This window comes from Neopsephotus bourkii, unplaced genomic scaffold (assembly GCF_033783945.1).
Source record: "Neopsephotus bourkii isolate Nb327-2 ecotype Australia unplaced genomic scaffold, CSIRO-AGI_Nbou_v1 NB_656, whole genome shotgun sequence".
In the NCBI taxonomy this organism is placed as follows: domain Eukaryota; kingdom Metazoa; phylum Chordata; class Aves; order Psittaciformes; family Psittacidae; genus Neopsephotus; species Neopsephotus bourkii.
In genome coordinates this window covers 49,128-71,684 of record NW_026901155.1, presented here as the reverse complement: position 1 = coordinate 71,684, position 22,557 = coordinate 49,128, and the positions used below count along the sequence as shown (strand labels likewise).

At 41.2% G+C, this 22,557-nt stretch overlaps 1 protein-coding gene across 2 annotated transcripts in view; it reads right to left on the bottom strand.

Moving 5' to 3' along the window:
- LOC133211701 (nuclear factor of activated T-cells 5-like) overlaps positions 1–22,557 on the bottom strand; it is a 92,588-nt gene that overhangs the window by 28,959 nt on the left and 41,072 nt on the right. Inside the window, exons 1-3 of one of the 2 annotated variants that reach the window (XM_061352287.1) lie at positions 16,446–16,572; positions 2,647–2,708; positions 1,635–2,193 (exon numbers count right to left, since the gene is read on the bottom strand). In XM_061352287.1, coding sequence (XP_061208271.1) covers positions 1,635–2,164 — 530 coding nt within the window. In that variant the 5' untranslated portion in view covers positions 2,165–2,193; positions 2,647–2,708; positions 16,446–16,572. Of the gene's footprint in view, positions 1–1,634; positions 2,194–2,646; positions 2,709–16,445; positions 16,573–22,557 lie in introns of those variants that run through there. The other variant, XM_061352286.1, reaches the window with a different exon arrangement.

Genomic DNA, 22,557 nt, shown 5'->3' with positions numbered 1-22,557 from the left:
ATATTTTAGGGAATACTACAGTCTTGTGATGCTTTAGATTGAGATCACAGAATTGGAGACTGATTTGGGTTGGAAAGAACCTTAAGATCATCTAGTTCCAACCCCCTGCCACAGACAGGAACACCTACTATACCAGGTTGCTCAAGACCCTGTCAAACCTGACCTTGAACGCTGCCAGGGATGGAGTATTCATACTGTTCCAGAGTTTACAAAATCTTTCCTCTCTGCCCAGAGATCACATTTACAGTCACAGGTCTTACCCTCCAAAAAAGTTTCTTCCCTTTGTAAGAGAGCACCTGACACCCTCTGATCAGTGGAGGCAGTTTCCTCCTGCCAAGCAGCTGCCTTACATACACTAATTTGCTTCTTTGGGTCTACCATGTACTAAGGTTTTACTTTATTATCAGTGATTTCAGCTGGTGAAAACAAGAGATGCTGGACTGCAGCCAAGCACTTACAACTAGGGGTTGTTGTAAGGAGACACCAGGAGACCCACCGGTCAGTGGCAGAGCCAACACTCCTGGTACCAGGCAGCTCCATGCACCCTGACATGGTACCCGAATGGCAACTCTGGAGAGTTTCTCAGAATCACTTTCTCACAGTGAAATTTTAAGTATGGAACTGCAATGACCCTGGGAATACAGACTCCAGGCTCTTTCCCTTTGGAATATGAGAAGTTAATAATATTTCCCATCAGACAAATTTTCACATTCACCATTACTGTGATGAACATTAGAACATACTGCAAGCACATAAGACTAAAGAAACCCAAAATACACCACCCCACCACCGGAAAAAAAAAATAATCAAAAAGACAAATCTATTCACTCAACCACCTTAAAAGTACTAAAAACCCCACAAGTTAAAAATAAAAATGCATCAACACACTATTGTAAACTGATGGACTTTTTCCTCTTTAAGCAACTACTGAAATGCATTTTGTGAACGGTATAAAGTGGAAGAGATGAGAGACCACCACCCAGGCATGCCCACGTACAGACATGCATGCATACAACCCAGAAGCACAGAGAGAAACAGGATGATTAGAGATTTATTTCTGAAAAAATCAAAATACAGAAGTGAATTCACAAAAAAGCCCCAAAATCTGGTTAACTAGTTCACCATATCATCTTAACATTTTATAAAAAAGTAAAGCATATGTTAACTTCAATGATGAGAAAGCCTAACAAGTCATTCACTTCTACTCCCATCACTCTATTTGATAAATAGAGGCAAACACAGAAGCAGGTAAAGTGTACAGACTGAAATCCTCACATAAAATCCTGCAAAACCCACTAAGATTTAGGATGCATCCAGTCCATTTCTGCCTTTCTTTTTAAATACATTTTCATTGCATTCTATAAATGGATTGCACAATCTTTGAGGAATTTCACTTAAACAACAATACAGATGAACTCATCAGCCCTGCGTTCAGTGGTTGTAGGGAAGTTCAGTTTTATCTTCTAAAAGATTACCAAGTCTAATGAGACCTTATCACAGGCTAGGACTCAAAAGGGAACAGCAGAGAAGGGATTTATGTGAGAACCTAAATGGAACACTTGACAGGGCATGGGGAGAGTTTTATTAGTTTGGCTTTACATATGGTGATAGGAAAAAAAAAGGCAGATACCAACCCATTTCCTGCTTTTGAGTTGCCTTTGCTGTCCGTGCTGAGTTGAGAAAGGACATAGTGAGGCGCTTTGGCGCTGTCGGCATCAAATATATCCATGTTGGACTCTTCACAATCTCGACGTTTGATCCCTGGCCTCTGCTTTGGATTTCGTTTGCGTGATTTACGTGGCACCTCAGTGTTATCATTGTAGGAACTGGTACTCATGTTACTGAAGTTGGAGGGTGAATCCTCCATCCACATACTGCAGCTCTGTTCTGACTCCAATCCACACCCCTCATCCTGGCAGGACATTTGACTGTTGTCCAGCAAGTCTTCAGGTGGTGGCGAGATGTACAGGACTGTGTGTCTCTTCGGCGTTGACTGCTGCTGCTGGACTGCATTACTGGTTAACTGCTTTCCACTTACCCCTCTGGTACTTACCACCACAGCTGAGGAGCAGCTCTCCACTTGCATAGCCTTGCTGCCAGTGACTGAGGTAGAGTAAATGGTAGGACTGGATAAGGTGGTAAAGGAGCTGCAAGCACCGCCCATGGAGGAAGAGGAAGGAGCTGAAGAAGCATCTGCGGTGTATAATTCATAAGTAAATACAAGATACATGGTTCTGTGTGTGCTGGCTATAGCAGTCCCACTGACACAAAGTGATTTATGAACAGATTTCTTTCCCCCAAGTATTTGGAATTTGGTGAGTTTTAGAATGAATATGCTTAAAGCAATACAGCCTAACCAATACAGTACTTTGGAAATGCCCAAATGAGATTTAGTATGAGCCACTGGAATCACCTTTTTTAAAGCTTAATTCATAAAAATGGCTGCAAGAAAACACAGTTTTCATTGCCTTGGCTGGACTAATTATTTGCGTAGAAGCCATTTCATCCAAAATAATGTAAGCCCCAATGAAAAATGCTTATAATCCACATTCAATGCTAATTAAACCATTTATTGTTGGACAATTTTTTATTTTTGAAAAAGACGGGACTGTGTTTAGCCACAAAATATTAAAATAAGTTTCTAACCTATGAAGCAGAGAACTACAGGTCATTTTTAATGCAGACACTCCCTGCTTCAGAGGCAAATCCTGGAATAAAAATATGAGAAAATAAATGAGAAAAAGAACTGCTGATTATTCCATCATAAATGAGAAACAAAATATAAAATCAACTGCGTTGGTAGGCAAAATGGAACTGGTATCGGTCACTATGACACAGCTGTTTGTTTTGAAGGTTCAAAATGGGTGAAGAAGTATCTTCATTGGTGACATGCTGATACAAGACAATGTGAAATTTCTGTAATTTGACTCTTTCAGTCACTGTTTTTTCTCAAGACTTTATCAGCCGAGTCCCTTATGCAGACAGAGACAGCTTGGGACAGACCTCTGAAAAGTTCATATGAAGCAGGTTATTTTAAAGAACATGATTGTAACTCCTCTGGAGTTCAAACAGATGAATCTAGTTTAGAAACATGAAAGGACAGCTAAATTATTAAAATAAACCCCTGAAATATTTCTGGACACCAACAGAATAATTTCCACTGAAGAATTTTAATGGACAAATCAGCTGAAAGCCTAGACTGAAATATTTCAGAGGAAGCAGTATGAACAAACATTAAGTCTTTATTCCTCAGTGAGCTGCAGCTGATTTAAAGAAATTTTATAGTCAGATATAAGCCTTCTGCATGGGAGATGCTATTTTCTGTATGTCTGCCCTGCTGACCACACCTTGCACAATAAACCAGAACCACAGAAATAAACTAATTTTTGAAACAAACTGTACATAATATATATACATACTTATCCAATATGTTTGTTCAGCTAGTTACTGGTGTCCTAGGGGTAATACCTATTAAGAGGAGCATAATATTTTCCTTCTCCTTGAGTTCTTTTAATCCAAAATATTAATTTCTCAAGTCTAAAAAGTGTAGAGATAGTTGAACTATTTTATCCAGTTTAAGCAATTTAAAAGTAACAGAATAAAGTATGTTCAGCCATCATATATATAGACATATATTTAGTGCTAACAGCAAAACATAGCAAACCTTCCTATAAATCAGCCTACTTGTGATTACCAGGGACATCAGTAACTGATGAGAAAGAATTTTTAAACCAGTACTGTTTCTTACAACTTTTCTGTGCTAAATGAATTTAAAAGTAAACTTACACTACTTCAGATTGTCAAATTTAGTGGTCGTTACAGTTTATCCATAACCTATTCTGCTTTTATCTTCATAGGAAGTCCCTTCCCCAAACCTCCCAGTGAAGCAGGAGCAGGTGAATGATACCAGTTCCGTTTTTCAGTTTGTTCTTTGGCAAATATAGTGGCTGAAATTGGGAGAATTCAGTCACTTTGAACTGCATTCCAATTTAAAGGCAAATTTATCCTTTCTATATCATGCATTAATGCAATGCTTTTTTTTTTTTTTTTTCCCAAAGACACAGGATTGGCAAGAACTATTAAATCTAGATATTAGTTTCAGTTACAATATTTAGAAGCCAATTTGCAGCCACTTTGAGTTCAGAAAGACCTTTGCTATTTGGGATGTTTGCTTTGTTAAATACAATTAGTTTCCATTCATGATTTATACACTCAGAAAGAAATAGAAATATGCAGCACGCATACAGCATATATGCTGCATGCAAGCGTTGGCAAACACATGGCACACATGTCAGTAATGCTGCAGAACTGGATTACTGAACAGCAGTATTTCCCCCATTTCAAATTAATTCTTCTTTAAATGGATGAAAATGAGTATTATGCACAGTACAACAGAGTGTATGCACGTCTCATGCTTGCCTGTGCACGAAAAGACTTTGACAAATCAATAATAACATTGAACCAGGTAGCAGGGCTCTTGAATTGGAAGACTTCCTCCAAGAGATTAATATCAAAGACTTATCTTTTTGCAGCAAATATGGGGATTGTTTTAGAAAGTCCTTTTAAGAGACCTGGAAGAAAAATTTAAAAGGGACATGGTCTGCATTAGAACAGGTATGTCAAACACTGATCATACCCTGCTGATCAAATGGTTCAATGCATATCCTGCCCAGAAATGAAGAAATTGTACTTTTCCTCACTTTCCTAGGGAAAAACAAACAAATGACTGTTTCCACCATTTTATCTCCTCCAGATTTTTTCCCCCTAGAAGTTAAAAAGCATGTATGTGCATGAGTATGTGTATTTTGTTTGTACATTCAAAAAATATATACTAGACATTATAAATTAGTTATACTCTCCTCCATTTACCAGATACACCCCTGTGTAACAGTAAGATTAGATTATCAAAACAATATCCAGTTAAACAGTAATAGCAAGCAAACCTCTCTCTTTAGCCTTATATATTCTCAGATGAATGTCATTACCATCCATAAACATACAAGTGTTTTAAAGCATGTACAGGCAAGTGTCTTCTCTTATAATTAACAGCATGTAACAAAGTATGACAAACGTTACAGCCAATGAAATAAACTGGCTATATTAAACTTGTGTATTTGATTGTTCTAAAGTCTATTTTGGGGGATAAATTAGTAATTGCCTTAGTACTATTTTATGTTATGCAAGTACTGAGAAACATAGTAAAATGTATGTTTTCTCATGGAGTTTGCAGGCCTTTAGTCAACGCATCTTCCTTTGAAGTGATAAGTAAATGGGGTCAAAAAGAATTAATGAAGTTACTGTAAAGAATAAACCACTGGATGTTTCATGGGTCCCATTTTGTTTTATCAATTTACTCTAAAACCAGTGACAACACATGCATATCTGATACCCAAAAGAGATCTCTTGGTTGAATATGCTGCATTTGGAAGGGTTAAAAAAAATATTATTTATTTTATTCTGAAGTTTTCAGTAATTAAAACTTGACTGGCAGTGCTTTAAAAGGGGAGAACATTTTACATTTCCTGGTTTTGAGGAATGAAGTTTTCCCCAACATGCAGATAACCATCCAAATATAGACAGTGACTGTTCAGTGCGGGGTGTACCTGTTCAATGATCTCTCAAGTTAGAATGGAAACATACTCATCCTTCCCCAGTTCCAGCATTTCTTTTATTTGAGGTTACTTTCTTCAGACACATATAAATGTTAATTGTTACAGGTGGCTCTTTCATTTGCAGCTTAACAGTGCTTGTAACGACAAATATAGTTTAAGTGAGTAGATAGGCTTTGAAATATAAGACTGAATATGTTTTAACACAGCCTCAAAATAAAAATTGCTTTTCAACACTGAACAGAAGCCAAGTGCATGTTATGGCAAGTATGCAGCCTCAGAATTAGAAATTAAATGTGTACACCAGCATCACAAGGTAGGGTTTGGTTTGTTTTTCTTTTTTTAATTGAAAAAAAAATGAGAGAGAAAAGAAAACTACTTCCACATTAGTGCAAGTTTGATCACTGTTGAAACTAAACCTCCTGAATCCATTCATTGCCATCACAGTAACGTGTAAGGTAGTTGAAACAAGTAATTCAGAATTTGTTGCCTGTCCTACAAGCTATTTTTTTCCTCTAGGAGAGGCAGAATGGTATCAAACAGTTCAGCGTAAGGAAGCCCTGGTTCTGGTTTGGACTTCATAATTTGCATCAATAATAAGCAATTCTGTAATGTGGAAATGAAAGAGGGGAAATAACCAAGAACTAACAAAGTGCATAGTGCTGGAGTTCAGAACACAAATAAAGATAACCAATTACTCTGTACAACTCCAAGGAAGACTACATTTCAAAGAAATTCCAGCTGTTCATGTTACAGAATCATAGAATAGTTACCAGTCATTGTACACTTGCCTCCCAGAAAATCTAAAGAGGTGCCTATTGCCTATTGCTCCCAAGCATTCACCTCACTTTCAGGCAGTGAACAGAATTAAATTCACAACCAAGAGACTGAGTGATTCAGGTTCCTCTGAAAACAAAAAGCAGCCAAAAAAGCAGGCAGTGAAAGAATGGATGCAACACATGTGGCACAAATGCACGCTGCTAAAAGTCATAAGCTAATATAATGTCAGAGATAGCTTCTAAAAAAAAAAAAAAAAGAAAGGTCTGAAAGGCAGGAAAAAAAATAAAAAAAAAAATCCAACCTTTGGTGAGGCACTGGAATAGGTTGCCCAAGGAGGTTGTGAATGCTCCATCCCGGCAGTGTTCAAGGCCAGGTTGGACGAGGCCTTGGGTGATAGGGTTTAGAGCAAGGTGTCCCTGCCCATGGCAGGGGGTTTAGAACTTGATGATCTTAAGGTTCTTTCCAACCCTAACTATTCTATGATTCTATGAATCACTACTTGGCATTGAAGGAGTCTTATCTTCAGATAACACTTACATGGAGCCAATCCTGAAATCCTTGTTTGCTCTTTCCAAAGAGATCCTTAAATACAACAAGGATTACCAAGTCCTCCAAAAGAAACAAATAGTGTCCTGATGACTTTTTTTTCTTAATTGCAGCTGGAGTGCAAAGCAAGTAATTTCCCAGACTGGAAAGCTTAAGACTGTGAACACAAAGTGGAGATATTTTGGGGGTTACAAGTTTTTCAGCCACCTGTGCATGAACAGCCAGGACTAGCAAAAAGCCATTCAAGAACTCGCCTCTTCCTCATAGCCTAGCCTGCATCCCACATAAACCCTATGCTGTGTTCAGAAAATAAGTGTCAAGAATGAAAAGTCACCACACACTGTGAAGTTTAAGTGGTATATAAGCTTAATATATGAAGTATACCCATTTATTAAATTTCTTAATTTATCTGACATGTCATGTTCTTGATAATACTTTTATATGTTAATGGGCATATTTGAAGCACTGGACACAGCAGAACAATTTCAGAACAAAACCAGAGGGTACTATGTGCAAAATTTCCACCATCAGCTCATGTGTTTCCAAAGGTTTGAAAGGTAAACACCAGAACTTACAAAGTGGCTGCAAACATGCTTTTAACACCTCACATGCCAAACTTTGGTTTCCAGTTTTCTTCTTCTCATATTACTGATGTAATATCAAAAAACTTTCAAAAAACTTTAGTCTCAAATCAGTATCAATCCAGGAAGGAAGGGAGGGAGGGAGGGAGGGAGGGAGGGAGAAAGAGAGAGAGAGAAAGAGAAAGAAAGGAGACTTATGAAAAAGTCTGAAAACAACACCGACCTATACCCCGGGTGAGATTGGATGGGTTAAGTGTCTCTGGCACTATTTGTCTTCACTATTGAAAGACACTGTCACAACCCACCACTCGATGCCTGTCTCTGAATGGCGAAGCTAGAATGCAAGTTAAGTGTATTAATAGAGAAAAAAGACTAGCATCCCAGCAAATAAAATAAAGCAATCCAATTCACCAGTTATTAAAAACACTCAGATTCGAGATAGGTAGGTTAATTTAAGTTACGTTAAACCCAACAGTGTAAATTCCCCTTACATTCACATGCTGAACCAAGCAGTGCATTATACTTTGGGTAAAGACATCAAACAACCTGGTTTTGTTATAAATTACATCCATTATTAAATTAATGCTCCAGTTTAAGTATTTAATTAGAGCTTTTTTAAGTGCCACTCACACACCAATTCTATGTATCTTTATACCTTTCTTCCCCACTCGGAGCAATACCTGGCTGCATCCAAGCAAGTCAGAACTCTAGGACCCTCAGCTGCTCTCTTCAAGCTCTACCTATCATCTCCTCAGCCTCTGCCACCTGTACAATTGTGTCAGGATTGATGGATCTGACAAAGAACACTTCAGCTGAAGAAACACTCTTGTTCTTTAGAGATATGGTTGGGTTTTCCCTAAGAAATAAGAACTCCTCTTGGTCTTCACAAAGTTGTTGATGCAAGGAGGTGCCCCAACAACAGTACAGCAAGGCTCTTCTCTTTTTGCCCTTCACTGGCTTTGTTTTTCATTACTAGTTAAGGAATAGGGAATTCTCTTGTTGCAAAGCAATTCTCAAGCCTTTTCGATGCAAGAATAAGAGCCACTTTAATGCAAGAATTTGCCATTAAAAATTCTCACAATGATAAAACAACTTGTGTTTGAACAGTCCTGGAAAGCTGGATTTACTGACTACATGAGATTCAGGAAGTTTGAAAATAAACTTCATCTAGAAAAAAGAGATAATCTAGACTAAATCTATATAGCCTTTTACAGGCAATTAAAGGAAGGTCTGCTCCATGAAGAGGAGCAGGTATGCACTCAAGGCACATTGTCCTGGGTTCAACTGTAACAGTAACTTTTCTCCTTCTTAGTAGCTGGTGCAGTGATGTGTTTTTAACTTTAGTCTGACACCAATATTTTAGTTGCTGTTAAGTAATGCTTACCCTGATCGAGGACTTTTCAGTCTCATGCTCTGCCAGTGAGGAGGGGCACAAGAAGCTGGGAGGAAGCAGAGACAGGACACCTGACCCAAACTAGCCAAAGGGGTATTCCATACCACAGCACGTCATGCCCAGTATAGAAACTGGGGGGAGTTACCCGGAAGGCCCAGATCGTTGCTCAGGTCAGGCTGGGTATTGGTCGGTGGGTGGTGAGCAACTGTATTGTGCATCACTTCTGGTTTTTTTGGGGCATCACTTTTGTTTATTGTTTTTTTTCTTTCCTTTTTAGTTTTATATTCCCTCCCCTTGTTATTTCCCTTATTGTTATTATTACTAGTGGTAGCAGCAGCGGCAAATTTGTATTATACTTTAGTTATTGGACTATTCTTATCCCAACCCATGGGATTTGCATTCTTTTGATTCTCCTCCCCATCCCTCCTAGAGTGGGGGAGGGAAGAAGCGGGGGGAGTGAGCAAGCAGCTGCATGGTTCTGAGTTACTGGCTGGGCTTAAACCATGACACATAAAATTATTAAACATGTTCATATCTATGTTAGTACTAGCAAGACAGAGCAGCCAGGGCATTTTACCAACATACAGCACCAGGAAGATGCATTTTTAAAGAACATTAAGATCTGGTTTCACACACGACTGAAGCAAGCGAGCTGCAGAAAGAAGTTCCTGAAAGACATACTCCTAGGAAATTACAGGAAGGTATTTCCAACTGGGAGGGTGGTGGGAAGAGGAAGACTACAAAGAAATGGAAGTTTTTACAGGCCCTAGAAACCAACTACAAATAATAATATTTTTTTTCTGATAATTTGTTTACAATATGTACTTATAAACCCAAGATAATAGAATTAGTAGTAGCACTGGCATCCCCTTTGAAATCTCTGGGAATTATTTTTGTATCAACAGGAAAAACTGACTAATTACAACAGGAAGTATGATAAATTGACAAAATATTTTCAATAGAAATTAAAAAGCCTGACTAACTACTCAGAAAAACAAACTACCCCACATCTTCTATATGAGGCTTTATTAGAAACTTCAGCTTGAGAATGATGCCTTGTATCTTGGCAGTGGAAAACATGACCCATACCCCTCAGCACCCAGCCTCCACCCCACAGAGGATGCAAGTATTTTTATACATTTCTCTACAGTAGTAACTGAGAAGCAAAGCCGTATTTTCATAATTTAAATGACCAAAAAGTTATTATGGCAAGTATTTCAATAACAACTCTGATGATTAAAAAACCCAGTTCCACCTCTTTGGGAAAAGTAGGTCATCCCTTTAATTAAAAAGGAGCACAAAATTGACATGACCACAGAAAGTACAGCTTCATTGTTTACCAAATATTTTCCCAGGATACAATCATAGATTCTTGAGAGCCAGAAAATATCAATACATCACAGGTTAATTGTATCCAAATACGAATAATGCAAAAAGAGATCAGTAAAGAAAGACATTCTAGTAGCATAAAATCCATTCTCCTTTTGCTACAGCTCTGGAGATTTCGATTTGAGAGAAGAACTGGAAACTGTCAGAATGGAAAAAAAGCAGGAAATACTGTCCTGTGGAGCAATGCAAAAAATATGGATATATAGATATAGATATATTTGCCTCTGCGGCAAATAGAGAGCAACTTAAAAGATCGACAGCAAGCTGAAGCAGCTCATCCTGAGATCTGCTACAGAAAGAATGAACAGATGGTAAGCAGAGAAGCAAGTTTCTGTAACAGTTTTCTTCACTGGAGTTTCAATAGGTTTAAGGGTTCCTGGTACTGGAGATAGAAAGCAAAAATGCAAGATTTGTTTAAAGTACATGGTCAAAAATATTCCTGAATCATCTCCAAAAGACAAGAATGATGTGTTGACCTACCAACGAGATAGATGCCTTTGAGAAAGGGCTTAAATCAGTGTGAATTTTGAGCATTTGAAGCACTTATTCAATGTGTCTCGATCAACAAGAAAAAACTGCTCAATCTTTAAGAACCAACTGGAAAGAATCAAGCATCCCTCCTTGCAACTGGAGTTTAAAAATATTGTGTACAAGGCAATATTAAAGCTTCAGGCACATTGGTTTCATGTAAGAAAACTCCAGGCATAGCTTACAATAACATTTCTCATCCTGACACTCTCATGCATTTCAAGAGTCTAGAAGATGATTCATATTTAATGTGTTTATGGTACCACACCAGGCAAAATCCTCCTTTTCCTGTCCCCTGAATAAAGATATTTGTGATTCCAATAGCAAGCACAGTTTCTAGCAGTATTCTAGACCCCTTCCCTCCCTTCTGCTTCCCAAAACAATAACAAAATTAAAAGCTTGAGATAGCAGCTCAGGTTGTGAACATCGCACCTCAAAATCCTAGAGTTCTGTTAAATGATACTTGCCTGTTTGATATTCACTGAGTGGGTAATACGTTTTGTCTGGATGAACGAGATGCACATTTATTAATGAATGAATTAAAATCCAATCGGCAATATTCCGTTTTAATACTCATAAAACTGGTCTGTAAATCACAAAACAAATTCCCAAATGGAAGAACTAGAAGTCTGCCCTTGTAAGGTCATCACTGCTAAAAACAGCCCATCCTGCTCCTCAAAAAAAAAAAACAACAGAGAAGTTAAGTGCAGCAATATCTTTTTCTCACCTATAGTGTGATTTATGTGAAACAAAACCCCAACAGCAAACTGACAGAAAAAACCTCAAGTAAGTTGAGAAACTGAATATGAGACAGCAGACCAAAAAGCCAACTGTATCCTGGGCTGCATCAAAAGGAGTATGACCAGCAGGTCGAAGGAGGTGATCCTGCCCTCTCCTCTGCTCTGGTGACACCTCCCTCACTTGGAGTACTGTGTACAGTTCTGGTGTCCTCAACATAAAAAGGACATGGAACTGTTGGAACAAGTCCAGAGGAGGGCCACCAGGATGATCAGGAGACTGAAGCACCTCCCATATGAAGACAGTCTGAGAAAGTTGGGGCTGTTCAGCTTGGAGAAGAGAAGGCTGCCTGGAGACCTCATATCAGCCTTTCAATATCTGAAGGGGGCCTATAAGGATGCTGGGGAGGGACTCTTCATTAGGGTCTGTAGTGACAGGACAAAGGGTAACGGGTTAAAACAAACAGGGGAAGTTTAGATTAAATATAAGGAAGAAGTTCTTTACTGTGAGGGTGGTGTGTCACTGGAACAGGTTGTCCAAGGAAGTTGTGAATGCATCATCCCTGGCAGTGTTCAAAGCCAGGTTGGACAGAGCCTTGGATGACATGGTTTGAGGTGTCCCTGACCATGGCAGGGAGGGTGGAACTTGATGATCTTAAGGTCCTTTCCAACCCTAACTATTCAATGATTCTATGAAGTTGAATTTCAGCCAGATACTACCTTATTCTGTGTTTTGGGAAAGAACAAATGGTGTTAACTATTACAGTAGTAAAAATGCTCTCACCACTTTGGCTCATTCCCTGTAATATAATCCTCTCATTATTGAGAGTAATCACATCTGCAATTGACTTCTACCTACAGTGCTGCTAGCAGCGTTTCAAATCAGCCCTTCCTTCAAAAAACAAGAGTAAATGAGATCACCTGCAACGCTAAGGAGACTGAACTACCATTTCCCAAATAAAGTGATGGTTTAAAGCAAGTAAGAGCTGACACAAAAGTTTAAAATAAAAAAAAAATTAAAAATAAAAATAAAAAGAGACACACACAAAACACAGATTTGAAATACAGGCACACAAAGTTGCAAAAGTCATCTCTCCTCCTCACCCTCTCACCTGTACAGTGTCAGATCCTCAAAAATATGCCTATAGTCTGTTACAGACTTGATATATGCAAATGATTAGTCAATCTTGGTCTTTTGAATTTTAAATGTAAAATCTGAACCTCTTTTCCTGTACAAGCATATAGACATGCACAAAGCCCAGACTGATTTTCCTCTTATTTTCCTGTTAAGAAATCAGGGCCCAGCCCAGCCAGACTTCTCATTATTACATGAGGCAGGGTGCCAGGGCTTTAAAATGTGGTAGCAACTATTAAAAGACACTGTAACAATCCTGAAACAATTAAAGAAAACAGTAAAAAGCAATATGCCCTTTTATCTAGAAATATGGTGCAGCTACAGCAAGAATGTTGTGGAGCAATGGTTATTCTCACGAGGGCCTGCGCAACCCAGGATTAGAGCTGAGTGAGACAGCCTTGAACTCTCTCTGACTCAGCTGAGCCGAGGAGGCCTGGAGTCAAAGAAATGTAAGCAGAACGCTGAAACAGGAGCTTGCTGGCCGCAAGGAATGCACCGCTTATCACAAGGCATGCACCCTGCTGTTGCAGAGATATGTGTGTAAAACTTAGCTTAGACAATAGCAATGTATAGACAGGCGCGTGAACAGTTGTTGGGGACCAATGATAGCTTTGCTTTAGGAGTGTGGCTAATTTAGAATCCTATATAAACACTGTGTATGCAAACAATAAAGGAGAGCGATCATACTCATATTGAGGTTGCGTCGTTACTCCGGGCCCGACTCCCACTCCGACAGAATGTAGCCAAAACACTTGTGTTCTATTCTCTTGAGGAAATAGGTTTAGGTGAGGAACACACAGGTAACCTCATTGAGAAACAAAACAGTCCTGAGATTCTGGAAGTCAACTGAGAACACTGGATAAGGCTCCTGCTCCAAGGCAGCTGTGTGCTGAAAGTACCAGCATCAGTTCAGAAGTGTTGAGTTCAAGATGGCTTATAGGAGGAATCCAATTTGGCCACTAACACAGCAGGAATTTGTGGGAGGGGGGACTATGACTATAAAACAATCCACTGAGGTCCACCTCTCCTTGTACCCCAACCTACGACTTTTGTACACACCAATGTTCCTTCTTCTGTTCCTAGGAGTTTGTCCCCAGCTTTAAAAAGAAAGAAAGTCTGGCCTCAGACTTACCAGAAGGACCTGTCCACCTTTGAGTTATATCTTATATATTATCTATCTCTCTATATCTTACCTCCCAGCACCAGAGGGAGGAGCAAGGACTGTTCTTTTCAGCTTTCTGCTCTGTCCCTATAGTTTTGGAGCACAGTGTACGGACCTGTTTTGGTAAACATTTATCCAAGATGCATGTGCTTTCTTTCAAGGATGCAGTGGAGGAATAGGAGAGGAAAAAAAAACCACCAAGAAAACCCCACAAAAAACACACACACAAAACCAAAGACACGCACCCCTCCTCCCCCAACATGTTACACTGAAATTCTCTCATAGCATTCACCAGCTAAGTCTACCGCAACACCTATGGAGTTCAGCACCCACTTCCTGATAACAGCCCCAGATATTTTGGGCTGGGGCTTGCCTCTCCTTATATGTCTGTAGCACAACTCACTACTGAATGACCCTGGTTACCAGTTACATGTTTACAGAAGACCAGGATTTCAACTGGTTTTGGCCTCACTGTAATGGACAGTGACATAAGCAATGAAAACAAAACTAGTCTTGGCTCTGTTTGGGTGATTTTGTCTGGCTGGTTAGTTTTCCTTAAACACAATTTTTAACAACTGTAGTTGCTTTTGCTTAATACTTCCTATTTATACAGCACCCAGGAACTTAACCATCTCATCACAACACCTATGGAAGGTCGCCAAAGTCACAGGTCAGTGAACAATTCAAACTGCACAAGCTGACAGCCACTGAGAGAAGCTACCTCCACCTTTTCTGCCTGCTCCTCTTCCCTGTACCATCAAAAGCAGTTGTGCAGACCTGCAGTGAGCCCACCCATGACAACTCTAACCCGGAGCAGGTCCTTGATGCAGCACACACATGAAAAGCTCTTCTTTGGGCAGTGGTATCACCTTAAAAGTCTTTGTGAAACTACACGACTGACACTGAAATGCATTCTTAATTGAATGAGTAGGTCTCCTTTCTGCCTTAACAAAAAAATCTCAACACTGTTTAAGTTTTGCATTCAAGAAAACTGTGCTGCAGTTTAACCCAAACACAGCAAATGTGTTCTTAGGTTTTTTAAAAGGAACTGTTAAAACTGTTTTTTAAAAGGCTGTTAGCAGACACTAAATACCTGGAGGTAACAGACATTTAGTTCCATTCAAGTTTTCAAGTCTTTTCTGTTAGATTCAGAATCAATTACAGTTCATGTCTATCTGTGGATTTAGAGTGTATCAGGGCTTGTGGGACTGTTTTTTGTTATTCGCTTATTTTTACAATACGTGTTTCTACAGGATTTGGTTGCCGCTGTGCCTTTGAACCAAACAGATCATCAAGCATCTTGATTTAGAAATACATGCCCAAATTATTTTTCTATTGCTTATTAAAAATAACAAATCCTTTCAATATAATAAATAAACCCATCAAATTCTTTCAATGACAGAAGTTCCACTGTGCACAGTTAAATCCACAGGTTCTCTCAGAAGAGGTCTGGCAAAACATGAATGGTGAGCAGTGCTGTAAAGTTTCTCTGACAAGTCTACAATCTCTTCAGTTTCTGATCAGGATTCCTGTACCATGCAAACCTGGGAAACATTCTCACACAAACATTTAATGCATATGAACTCATAGAAAAAAAGAATAATGCAGCTTAAATACACACATTTTTCTCAAGCAACAATTTAAGGCCAATTAGGAAAGAAGAACATGACCTTGTAAGAAATATGGGGATCCAATTACGCAAAAAAATCCTTATTCAATGAAGATGCATCTATCATGAGCATAAAGATTTTTTCCTCATTGCACAGATATTTACGAGTTACTGATACATACAAGTTACAGATATATAAAAGTTACTGACAAGGACTCCAGATGCAAACCAGCACTAATGCTAACTTCACAGAAGAGAGCTTTGTCCTTAAATCCTCATATTTTTACATCTAATAAAGAACAATAACAGCACCTTTAGACTGAAGTCTAAACCATGATTGGGAGTAAGATAAAGAGGAAGATACAAAGGTCATACTCCATTTTTATATGCTGTCAATTAGAAAAAAATAACCAATTTAAACTTAGCAGTTTATAAAAGTGCCATCCTGACATATATTCTATTTTCATGTATTTGAGAATTTTGTAATATCTGAATGGAGTTTAAATACTAAGCTTCCTCAGGCCTCTTAAAGAAAAACATGAGACTTCTTCCTCCTTACAGTCTGGAAAAAGCTTCATGGACCAAAATATAATCTTCCATTCCATTTTTTATCCTAGCTAGGATTTGCTGGTTTACAGCCAGTTGGCATTCTCCCTTAGTTCCAAGCAGGTATTTATTACCTCTTAAGACAGGGAGCATTCTAGGAGTTTGTTATGCCTGTGCTGCATAATAACAAAACAGCAAAACAAGTAACTTATTTCTTATGAAGATAGGTATACACACATTAAATACAGAAACCGTTAACATAGAATACCTGATAATTTAGATCAACCAGTTTAATTTACATTACCTAAATCCTCCTAGAATTAACTCTGTTACTTCTCCACAAGTTCCTTTTTACAATCTAAACTTTGCCAGCACTGATCATGTTGGCCAGAATATTGCCAACCTTAACAAAGCAAATGAAAATGCTTACCAGCAGCAACTACGGCTAGAGGTGGCAAGCTTGCCTCACCACCACTTGTTTGGCTCATGGATGCTATAGATTTTTCTGTGGAAGGTGGTAACTGCAGCTCCTTTGGGAGAAGGTCATAGACAGATTCTGTTAAACAAAAAGGCCTTAATCAAGAATTAATTCATGATATGCAAGAAAAAAGAAATAACATTTTTGCCTAAGATACGAACGACAAATCAGCCTTTTCATAACCTTCTGAAAAGGTCACATTAAGCATTTGGAAATCTTTACATCATGGAATAAAGCTATTTCAGAAAACAAACCAACCACAAAAACATTAAGATACACATTCTGAAAACTGAAACAAAAGGACAAAAACTTGTTCAAAAAAATAATTCAGGAAATTCCACAGAAAAGGTACTCATTTAGAGCGAAGGGGTTGACAGCTGTCCTGGGTTTAGCAGTAGCAGTCAATTTCTCACCTTCTTAGTAGCTGGTGCAGCACTGCGTTTTCACTTTCAGCCTGGGAACAGAGCTGATAAGACTGATGTTTTCAGTTGTTGCTAAGTAATGTTTACTCTGACCAAGGACTTTGTGAGTCTCATGCTCTGCCAGGGAGGAATGGAGGCCGGGAGGAAGCAGAGACAGGACACCTGACCCAAGCTAGTCAGAGAGTTATTCCATACCACAGCACGTCATCCCTGGGGAAGTAACAGGGAGTTACCCGGAAGGGCACTCGCGCTCTTGTGGGTCAGACTCGTTTCGGTAGGTGGTATCATATTCTCTTCCCTTGTTATTTTCTCTTATCATTATTATCCTTGGTGGTAGTGGTGGTAATTTGTGTTATACATAAGTTACTGGACTGTTCTTGCCTAAACCCATGGGAGTTACATTCACAGTATCACAGTATCACAGTATGCTAGAGATTGGAAGGGACCTCAAAAGATCATCTAGTCCAATCCCCCTGCCGGAGCAGGAACACCTACATAAGGTTACACAGGAACGTGTCCAGGTGGGTTTTGAATGTCTCCAGAGAAGGAGACTCCACAACCTCCCTGGGCAGCCTGTTCCAGTGTTCTGTCACCCTCACTGAGAAGAAGTTTCTTCTCAAGTTTAAGTGGAACCTCTTGTGTTCCAGTTTGTACCCATTGCCCCTTGTCCTATCATTGTTTGCCACTGAGAAGAGCCTGGCTCCATCCTCGTGACACTCCCCCTTTATATATTTATATACACTAATAAGGTCACCCCTCAGTCTCCTCTTCTCCAAACTATAGAGACCCAGCTCCCTCAGTCTTTCCTCATAAGGGAGATGCTCCACTCCCTTAATCATCTTAGTTGCCCTGCGCTGGACTCTCTCCAGCAGGTCCCTGTCCTTCTTAAACTGAGGGGCCCAGAACTGGACACATATTCCAGATGCGGTCTCACCAGGGCAGAGTAGAGGGGAAGGAGGACCTCTCTTGACCTACTAACCACCCCCCTTCTAATACACCCCAGGATGCCATTGGCCTTCTTGGCCACAAGGGCACAGTGTCGGCTCATGGTCACCCTGTCGTCCACCAGGACCCCCAGGTCCCTCTCCCTTACACTGCTCTCTAACAGGTCGTTCCCCAATCTATACTGGAACCTGGGGTTGTTCCTGCCCAGATGCAGGACTCTACACTTTCCCTTGTTATATTTCATCAAGTTATTCCCCGCCCAACTCTCCAGCCTGTCCAGGTCTCGCTGGATGGCAGCACAGCCTTCTGGCGTGTCAGCCACTCCTCCCAGCTTAGTGTCATCAGCAAACTTGCTGATAGTACACTCAATTCCCTCATCTAAATCATTGATGAATATATTAAATAATACTGGTCCCAGTACTGACCCTTGAGGCACTCCACTAGATACAGGCCTCCAACTAGACTCCGCCCCATAGACTACAACTCTCTGGCTTCTCTCCTTCAGCCAGTTCACAGTCCACCTCACTACCTGATCATCCAGACCACACTTCCTCAATTTAGCTGCGAGGATGCTGTGGGAGACTGTGTCAAACGCTTTGCTGAAGTCAAGGTAGACCACATCCACCGCTCTGCCATCATCCATCCACCGTGTTATTTCCTCATAAAAGGCTACGAGATTGGTCAAGCATGACTTCCCCTTAGTGAAGCCATGTTGACTGCCCCTCATAACCCTCTTATCCTTGGTATGCCTTAAGATGGCACCAAGGATAAGGTGTTCCATCACTTTCCCAGGAATGGAGGTGAGGCTAACCGGTCTATAGTTACCTGGGTCCTCCTTCTTGCCCTTTTTGAAGACAGGAGTGACATTTGCTTTCCTCCAGTCCTCAGGCACCTCTCCTGTTTCCCAAGACTTGGTAAAGATGATGGAGAGCGGTCTAGCAATGACCTCCGCCAGTTCCCTCAGCACCCGCGGGTGCATCCCATCTGGACCCATGGATTTATGGATGTCCAGATTGCTCAACTGGTCTCTAACCCATTCCTCATCGACTAAGGCAAACCGCTCCGTTGACCTGACTTCATCTGAGGTCTCAGCGGTACAGGGCTCTTCAGGACTGCCTCCGGCAGAGTAGACAGAGACAAAGAAGGCATTCAGTAACTCTGCCATCTCTGTATCTTCTGTCACCAGGGCACCCGTCCCATTCATCAGTGGGCCTACATTGCCTCTGGTGTTAGTTTTATCTGCCATGTATTTGAAAAAGCTCTTTCTGCTGTCCTTGACCCCTCTCGCCAGCTTTAATTCCAAGGAGGCCTTAGTCATCCTAGCTGCCTTCCTACATCCTCTAGCAGCAGCCTTATATTCCTCCCAAGTGGCCAGCCCCTCCTTCCATGACCTGTAAACTCTCCTCTTCCACTTGAGCATACCCAGCAATTCCCTATTTAGCCACGCAGGTCTCCTGGCCCTCTTCCTTGACTTCCTACGTGTCGGGATGCTCTGATCTTGAGCTCGGAAAAAGCAGTCCTTGAACGTCAACCAACTATCTTGGGCCCCTTTACCTTCAAGCAGCCTTGCCCATGGGATTTCCCCTAGCAATTGCTTGAAGAGGCCAAAGTTTGCCCTGCTAAAGTCCAGGGTTGCAATTCTACTTGCTATTCTACTGGTCCTACCACACAAGATCCTGAATTCCACCATCTCGTGGTCGCTGCAACCAAGGCAGCCCTCAACCTTTACTGCTTCGACCAAACCCTCCTTGTTAGTGAGGATGAGATCCAGCAGCGCTCCTCTCCTGGTTGGCTCATCCACCATTTGCATGAGGAAGTTATCATCCATACACTGGAGGAACCTCCTGGACTGCGGCTGGGTTGCCGAGTAGTCCTTCCAGCAAACATCAGGGAAGTTAAAATCCCCCACGACGACCACGGCCTGTGACTGTGAGGCCGCTCTCAGCTGCCTGTAGAAGGCCTCGTCAACTTCCTCACCCTGATCCGGTGGCCTGTAACAGACCCCCACAACAGTATCGCCCCTGCCAGCCTGTCCCTTAATTCTCACCCACAGACTCTCAACTCGCTCATCATCTGTCCCCAGACAGAACTCAACGCATTGTAGCTGCTCTCACGCATAGAGAGCAACCCCACCACCCCGCCTGGCTGGCCTGTCTTTCCTGAAAAGGACATAGCCCTCCATGACTATATTCCAGTCATGTGAGCTGTCCCACCACACTCTGTAATTGCCACGAGATCATAATCTCCTGACTTAACACAGGTTTCTAATTCCTCCTGCTTATTTCCCATGCTGCGCGCACTGGTGTACAGACATTTCAGGGAGCGAGCTGAGCACACCGATTTCACCCTAGGATCATAGGAGGCCTCCCAGTCTTCATCAATTCTGGAGTGCTGCCACACTGGGGCAAGCCTAGCTACAACCCCATCCCCCTTCGAATCTAGTTTAAAGCTCTCCAAATGAGCCCTGCTAATTTGTGCCCCAGCATCCTTTTGTCTCTGTGTGATAAACCTTTCCCACATGCCATTGTCCAGACTGCTGTCCTATAAAACCAGCTGTTATCAAAGAATCCAAAGCCCTGCCTGCAGCACCAGTCTCGAAGCCAATCGTTTATGGACTGAATTTCCCCATTCCGTCCCACATCGTCAATGGAAGATGAAAGGAGTGAGAGGAAGATCACTTGAGCCCCAGACTCTTTCACCATCTGCCCCAAGGCCCTGTAGTCTTTCTTCATCCCCCTCAGACTGCGAGAAGAAGCTGCGCTAGCTCTGATCGGCTGACTGAATGCTAGTATTGAGTTTCAGCCACTTCCTTCGATTTTCCTCCCCATACCTCTGGGAGCAGGGAGGGGGGGAGTAGAAACTGTGTGTATGACTGGGTTTAAACCACAACAGTTCTTTTTGGCGCCCAATGTGGGGCACAAGGGGTTGAGATAACGACAGATATGACCTGAATGCGTCTAATCATATTTCTGATAAGCATTCATTGTTTTAGATTAATAGTCACTCGTCACAATGCTGATTTATTGGCTCTCAAAGTTGTTCCTCTTGATCTCACAGTTTCAGTATATCGTACCTTACTTCCATCTGGTATTTGCTGTATTAGTGTTTTTCAAGTGTGGGGCTTGGGCTAAAGTTTTTGTCTCATTGTACTTTATGGTAATGACTTGTAATACAATAGAATTATTGATCATGAAACTTATCTGGCTTATGTTCCCAGTATGGTCACCACCTTTATACTTTGGGAGGTATATAATAGAAGTGCTTAGCAATTACACATATTTTTTCTCCTTCTCGGGTGGTCAACCTGTGAAGGAGGCATTCTTTTACCCTCCCAGTCCTCCCCCCAGAGCATTTACAGCATCATTTGAGAGTTTTGAATGGCCTTTTAATGCTATTGAGACTTGTTTGCTGATTGTGATGGGGATCACCATGTTGGCACGTATACAGAGTGTATTTTGGCCACAACTATTTCATCTGTTTTCAAAAGTTAAGCAGAGTCAGGTTTGGGTCTTGTCTGGGGTTAAACGACGAAGTAGGAGGACCAAGAGATTTTCTCTGAGGCTGGACAGCCATGAGTGGCAGGGTGTGTGGGACAGTATGGGCAAGTATCTAGGTCAGTGGGCCCCTCCAGTACTTTGGAATTTCACCACCGAACAACTGCAAAATCCAGAAGAATTAGTAAAACACTTAAATGAGGTGTGTGGTCATTCTGGCCATACCAGAGACGGACAAATCATGGCAACGTGCTGGGGCTTGGCCTATGCTTACAAGGCAATGTTCAATGCTTTCCAGCACCTTGAAAAGGAAGAAAATGTCGCTGGATCTGAGGGAAAAGCAACAGTCAGTACAGTTACTCCAGCTCCAAGTACAGCAGCTACACCATCCCCAGCAACAAGTACAGATGCTACTCAAACTTTGGCTGCAGCAGATAGCACAGCTACCCCAGTGGAATTACAGCAGCTACTCAAACTTCGACTGCAACAGACAGCGCAGCTATCCCAGCTCCAAGTACAGCAGCCACATCACCCCCAGCAACAAGTACAGTCACTACTCAAACCACAGTGATAATCACTGCAACTAAACCAGAGGACCAATTCGTACCAATATCAGTTGCCCCTGTACACAAGAGAAAAAGCAAAAAGGAGGCAGGAAGGTTACAGCAAGATGAAGAAACAACATATCCACTACTCGATCCAGAACCTGATCAGGAGTCATCATCACATGATGAAGAAGAAGAAGGAGAGGTGACTTCTCTACTTCGGACCTCAACCGAGCTACGGAATATGCGAAAAGATTTTATCTGTCAACCAGGGGAGCACATCATCACCTGGTTGCTCCGATGCTGGGACAATGGGGCCGATGGTCACAAACTAGAAGGTACAGAAGCCAAGCAGCTGGGATCACTTGCTAGAGAAGGGGGAATTGACAAAGCAATTGCAAGAGAGATAAAGTCCCTCAGTCTTTGGAGGTGGCTCTTGGCAGCTGTCAAAGAAAGGTTTCCATACAACAATGATATTATGAGTCGTTTGGCCAAGTGGACTACTTTAGACAAAGGCATCCAGTCTCTGAGGGAATCAGCCATCGTAGAGATGATCTATCGCATCAAGCCAAATAACGGGGATATACCCATAAACCCAGATAAAGTTGAATGTACATGACCCATGTGGCAAAAACTTACACGGAATGCACCATCATCA